The sequence below is a fragment of the Protopterus annectens genome, chromosome 17.part0 (genome assembly GCF_019279795.1).
Source record: "Protopterus annectens isolate FY-2018-M chromosome 17.part0, PAN1.0, whole genome shotgun sequence".
NCBI classification, from domain to species: Eukaryota; Metazoa; Chordata; order Ceratodontiformes; family Protopteridae; genus Protopterus; species Protopterus annectens.
This window is the reverse complement of record NC_056751.1, coordinates 693,325,272-693,332,090: the sequence shown is the minus strand read 5'-3', so window position 1 is coordinate 693,332,090 and position 6,819 is coordinate 693,325,272. Positions and strand designations below refer to the sequence as shown.

At 39.4% G+C, this 6,819-nt stretch overlaps 1 protein-coding gene across 1 annotated transcript in view; it reads right to left on the bottom strand.

The window, feature by feature from the left end:
- Window positions 1–6,212: 6,212 nt before the first annotated feature.
- The window catches only part of LOC122791498 (excitatory amino acid transporter 2-like), a 594,255-nt gene continuing 593,648 nt past the window's right edge, over window positions 6,213–6,819 (bottom strand). Inside the window, exons 9-10 of the mRNA XM_044059240.1 lie at window positions 6,466–6,697; window positions 6,213–6,245 (exon numbers count right to left, since the gene is read on the bottom strand). Of these exons, the coding sequence (XP_043915175.1) occupies window positions 6,213–6,245; window positions 6,466–6,697 (265 nt within the window). The remainder of the gene's footprint in view (window positions 6,246–6,465; window positions 6,698–6,819) is intronic.

The following is a 6,819-nucleotide window of genomic DNA, read 5'->3' as shown; positions in this document are numbered from 1 at the left end:
TCCAGGGCATTGGAGTTTATGAATTCCAGAAAGCGTTGAGCTAAGGAGTTGGTACACGAGTAGTTTTCCCAGTTAATGGTGGGGTAATTTAAGTTGCCCATTATTAGGGTGTTCTATTGAACCCTAATATATTCCAGTACATCAAGAAAAGAGTAGTGGGAATCCTGGGGCATGGTGGGGGATCTGTAGCAAGCTACAATTTGGATTGCAGTTTTTCCCAGAGTTAGTTGCATTTGGATAACCTTGGATGCATTATGCTGAGCAACTAGCCTGGAGGTGTGGATATCCTTAATGAATATGGACACACCTCCGCCTTTGGTGCTTCGGTCCAGGTTACATGGTCGAAAAGTGTGGTATGAGTTATAGCCTGGTTGTGCAGGGATGCTCTCTGGAGCCTTGAACCAGGTCTCAGTCACTGCACAGATATCGATGTTCTCCATTTTATGGAGTGCCTCAAGTGAGTGCATTTTGAGATTTAGACTTCTAACATTAAGTAGCATTACCCTCAGTTTTTGCTTGCCTGTTCCTGTTACGGTGATGAATTTGTTATTTGAATCTTGCCTGAAAAAGGCACTACAGGGGCAGCAAGAGCCTTAGCCAGTATCCAGAATCCCAGGGGTGACAGGTGCAGTCCATCTGTGGCAAAGCATCGTGGTCTGTCAACTATGTCATCCCAAGCAGACATATACTGGATCCCCTTAGAATGACACCAGAAGCTTAGCCAATTGTTGAAGTCAATCATTTTGTCCTTGTACTGTGGTATCATTTTGTGTGATGGCAGAATGCTACTCAGGGCTATGGTCATACCTGCCTGGGCTGCAAGATCGGAGAGCTCCTTCATGTCTCTTTTCATGTAGTCCAGGGAGGTACGTCTCAGGTCATTCACACCAACATGGACAATGACAGAATCATATCTGTACTTGTTGTGGCTTGACCTGAGTGCGTGGGTTATGTGGCAGATCCTGGCACCCGACAGGCAGCTGACAGTAACCTTCTCCTTGTTTAGCCTGGTGAGTGGGACATCAGTGTGCCTGACTATAGAGTCACCTATGACTGGTGTGTTGGGTACCTTGTTTTGCCTTATTGGCTGTGGTTGAGTGGCACACTGAGTCTGTGGGCTATGTGTCATTTGGGTTGTGTTGAGGGATGGAGGTTGCTTGCTTTTCTGCTTTGGAGGTCTCTGTTGCTTAGACAGATTATTATTGAGAGCCTCCGCGAATGTTTTTGTGTTACTATGTGTGGATTTTGGTGATGTAGATTTAGTGAGACTATGTGATGAGTGTGGTGTGGTGCAAATGTTTACCATCTCCTCATGACTGTCAAGTTCAGTCTTGGTTGGAGAGAGCTTTACCTCCTGTTTGGCTAGATAAGTGCATCTCTCACAGGCTGTAGTGCTGGGTGGTAGGAGGAGAGGGTTGTCTGTGTACATGAGGCAATTTCTACATTGCCTCAAGATGCCCAGATTCATCAGACAGACAGGAGAAAACACTGGGAACTGACCCTTGGACATGCCTGAATAAAAAATTATTTTCCTCTAGATAAGTGAGGAAAGTGAGTACAAGAGCTGTTTTTCTCTAAGCAAGTGAGAAAAGTAAGTACAAAAACTGTTTTCCTCTAGATAATGAGGAAGATTGAGTGCTATAGTAATTAGTAGCTTATTTAGTGCTTACAAGTTCTGAACAAGTGCTGAGCAGAAATAATTATTATGAGGTGATATGCATGCCACAGGACTTCCCATGCTGGCACATGTATGCGCGCTACCCAACAGTGCTTTCTGGATCACAAATCTGCTTATTTTCATGTAAGCAGCATGGCACGAGGCCTACATGGTAAGAAAGACCAGGTAGGCTTTTTTAAATCCCCTCAATGTTTACATGCAGAACGTCAACAATTTAAATGACGTTCTGGATAAGAAATATGTTGTAGAAAATGTGGCGATGAAAGGTTTAAAGTTTAGACCTGTTGATTTAGCTGCATATGTTGCATTTCCATACATCAGAGTTGCTGGAACATTTTTGTGTATAAATCCACAAAAATAGACAAACAAGAACAAACTGTGACAATAGCTGTACTTCGCTGACAAAGTTAATAGAGGTACAAGATGTTCTGTGAACAAGCATCACATGAAAAATAAGAAGTATGAAACTGCACTGATCAGCATTATTGGGTGACTGTAATCAACCCCGAATTCCCAAAAAAGCAAATATTTCATGAACAACTCAAAATTATGAGGCAAAATCCAGAACATTCTGCATAATCAGGGACAATAGAGAGATTTGGTGTGTATTGTTCCTTCCACTACAGTGAAATTGTAATGTCATATAGCATTGCTCTGCACAAAGAAGGACTACAACACATTACAGTTACACAGTACTGGAATATGAAAACAGTACTGGGATATGAAAACAGATGACAACAGTACTTGAATACTCAGTTGGCATTTGAAATGCTGTTTAACAGGTGGTAATACAGCAGCACTGATAAAAGTGCAGAATCTATTTCATTAACAACTGCATACTTCCCAATGTATTCACTACTGAGAACGGAGACAGTACACCTTCTTAAAATGTAATGTTAGAAAACACAATAAACATGCAACAGATTATCCATGACCTTGAAGGTACACATGTACTGCATGATCAGTGCAGCTTGTTTACATGGAAGTGCTTGTACCTGTACATGTGTAGTGTAGTATTACAGGGAAGTGCTTGTACATGTATGTGTGTAGTGTAGTATTACAGGGAAGTGCTTGTACCTGTACGTGTATAGTGTAGTATTACAGGGAAGTGCTTGTACCTGTACATGTGTAGTGTAGTATTACAGGGAAGTGCTTGTACCTGTACATGTGTAGTATAGTATTACAGGGAAGTGCTTGTACCTGTACATGTGTAGTATAGTATTACAGGGAAGTGCTTGTACCTGCACGTGTAGTGTAGTATTACAGGGAAGTGCTTGTACTGGTACGTGTGTAGTGTAGTATTACAGGGAAGTGCTTGTACCTGCACGTGTGTAGTGTAGTATTGTAGGGAAGTGCTTGTACCTGTAGATGTGTAGTGTAGTATTACAGGGAAGTGCTTGCACCTGCATATGTGTAGTGTAGTATTACAGGGAAATGCTTGTACCTGCATGTGTGTAGTGTAGTATTACAGGGAAGTGCTTGTACCTGTATGTGTGTAGTGTAGTATTACAGGGAAGTGCTTGTACCTGTACATGTGTAGTGTAATATTACAGGGAAGTGCTTGTACCTGCATATGTGTAGTGTAGTATTACAGGGAAGTGCTTGTACCTGCATATGTGTAGTGTAGTATTACAGGGAAGTGCTTGTACCTGCATGTGTGTAGTGTAGTATCACAGGGAAGTGCTTGTACCTGCATATGTGTAGTGTAGTATTATAGGGATGTGCTTGTACCTGTATATGTGTAGTGTAGTATTACAGGGAAGTGCTTGTACCTGCATGTGTGTAGTGTCGTATTACAGGGAAGTGCTTGTACCTGTATGTGTGTAGTGTAGTATTACAGTGAAGTGCTTGTACCTGTACGTGTGTAGTGTAGTATTACAGGGAAGTGCTTGTACCTGTACTTGTGTAGTGTAATATTACAGGGAAGTGTTTGTACCTGCATGTGTGTAGTGTAGTATTACAGGGAAGTTCTTGTACCTGCATGTGTGTTGTGTAGCATTACAGGGAAGTGCTTGTACCTGCATGTGTGTAGTGTAGTATTACAGGGAATTGCTTGTACCTTTACATGCGTAGTGTAGTATTACAGGGAAGTCCTTGTACCTACATGTGTGTAGTGTAGTATTACAGGGAAGTGCTTGTACCTGTATGTGTGTAGTGTAGTATTACAGGGAAATGCTTGCACCTGTACGTGTGTAATGTAATATTACAGGGAAGTGCTTGTACCTGCATGTGTAGTGTAGTATTACAGGGAAGTGCTTGTACCTGCATGTGTGTAGTGTAGTATTACAGGGAAGTGCTTATACCTGTACATGTGTAGTGTAGTACTACAGGCAAGTGCTTGTACTTGTACGTGTGTAGTATAGTGTTACAGGGAAGTGATTGTACCTGCACATGCATAGTATAGTATTACAGGGAAGTGCTTGTACCTGCATGTGTGTAGTGTAGTAGCAATGTTACAGACAGGTTGGTAAATAGTCATCAAACACTTCCAGCAAGTGTAAACTGCTTATGAAGGGACGTGTTTATGAACCTTGTCAAAATGTGTTATGTGTGGTCAAAGCTGCACATTGACACAGTATACAGTATAGTGTAACAGTGATATGCAACAACTGTAAAACTTGTAAAGTGTAGCCATAAAACATTTACTAACCAGGTGATTACAGTACTTCATGGCTGAACAGTGAATATGTGCATATCAGTACTCAGTCTGTATGCTGAATCAATACTGATCAGATTAAATGTTCTCTAAATTGATATATTCTTTAGCCACGTTTTCTAAAGCAGTAACAACACTGTGTTGGTACTACAACATTATGAAAACATGCGTTAATCATTCCTCACACACATACCTCTGTGAGATATGCTCTACTGCAAAAAAGCATATCATTTCTCCATGTATTTTCTTATGTATACTGTGCTACTACTGACACTTCCTTTTTGACAAGGATAATGTTCAGTTCATGTCCCTGATTGGTTGTTTTGCCTTTTTACAGGTGTAGCTAATGCACATCTCTGTAGCACATGTATAGTAGAATTCCTCCAATGACTGATATCAAATGGGTGCTGAGTCTTGACTGACAAGTGCTCCTGGTTTTGTTGGAGAATTCTACAATAAAGTATGTAGTCATAGAGGAAAAGCAATGTTCTTTATTGATAGCTATTTGTATGTTATAGAAAAAAAGCTACTGACAGGCATTATTGGGGTTGCAAGCAAAAATTAACTGAAAAATACTAGTGCAGAGCTGTGACAGTTTGACAGTTTTTGCAGATAAAGGAGGATAATTAAACAGGAGTGTGTGACATCATCATGTACCTGATGCTGGAAAAGCTGGATGATATGTATCCATGTGTGATATATGACAGCATGCGGTTCTTTTTTATGATGCATGTAGAGTACTGGCTGAAGGTGTGATGGCCAGCACTTCCAATTGTGTCTGCATTTGCAATGGCCATATGCACAATGCTAACCAGAACAGAATAACAACAAACTCAGAAATAAACTAGGTTCAGATGTAGTCTTAAAAAGAAGTTAGAGGAGAAGAAAAATATTATGTTGGATGTATTTTATGATTGAACAGTAATTGGATTTTTGATGTGCTAGATTAGTTTAGCTGATGGCATCATTACCATAAAGACAACAGAATGGATACTGGCACTAGAAAGGTATCATTAGCTCCTCATTTGAAACAGAGTGTGTATATGTGTGTGGTGTGTTTGTATATGTCTGAAAAGTTATCTTGGCTCTAGTTTCAGACACTGGTGGTAAGGTATTGAAAGGCATTAAGGTGAGAGCAAAGTATGTGAAGTCATAGGAAGCCAGTGATTATAAATCTGCTCTGTAGTTGTTCAAAAAGAGGTTTATCTGAGTGTGCCAGATGTTGGTCATAAGTCAAGGCAATACCCATCACTTATAATTTGATGGTGCAGATCAAGAAATTGTATCCACTCACAAATACTTATTAGTTGGTAGATGCATCTTCATCTATAGGAACTGAGTAGCCTGAAAAAGAGGAGGACTTTTCAACTGTTGTTTATATAGCTCTTTAAGCCCATATAGCCCAGCTGGACTTTTACTATCCCCAGGTCAGTTCTATTACTGCAAGATGCATCAAAGGCAGCAAGCTTTACCTTTGAAAGGTGGTATATGATTATACATGTGTGTCATCATGTATTAATTGATGCAAGTGTATTGAATTTAAAAATATAGCATGACATCAACCAAAAGGACAACATCAATAAAATGACAGACTGTTTTTTGAGTTAATGTTTCACCTTAAAAATGGCCCAACCTCTTGTGCTGCACATTTCAGACATGCCTTCAATACTCACATTGGACTAAATACCATAGTCTTCAGCTTTGAAGGTTATGCTGTCAACAGTACCATGTTTAGATATACAATGGTAGAAATATGATCCTACTATCTCTTCCCATGGACAGCTAAGGGCAAGGAGAAACGCCATTCTGCTCTCTTTTCTAACATTTAGATATTACAGAATTACATAATGTACTTTGGATATGTGCAAATTACAGATTTTAATGTGTCCATCTGCACAATATTACCATTTCCTGCATAACATAAAATAAAAAAGCACATTTTACTACAGAAACAGTAATCAAGAAGAAAGTCTAGAATCATTTATTAAATAAATGTAGAGCATTAGCTGAAGTTATCAGATAGTATTATATGACATTAGGCATTGTTTTAAATGTCTAAACAAAGCACTGCTGTATTATGTAGGCATTTATAAATTATAACATAACAGGGAGGAAATAATTTGTGATTTACCTCATAGTCATCTGTAGGAACTGAGGAGTAACCTGAAAAGGGAAGGACATTCAGACTATCGGTTATATGGTTCTTTATGCCTTCATGGTCCAGGTGAATTTTTACCATCTCCAGGTCAGTTTTGTTACTATGTAGTGCATCAAACGCAGCAAGCTCTGCTTTTGAAAGGTGGTATACGATTCCGGCCCCGAATGAATCTCCCACAACATTTATAGAAGTTCTCATTCTGTCCCTGCATATGAAGACAGGAAAGCAATTAAATTATGTCAATTTATTCAAAAACTTAATTCTGAAAGTCAATGGAAAATTACAATTTGAATAAATCCAAATGATGTGAAAATTAAAGTATGTTTG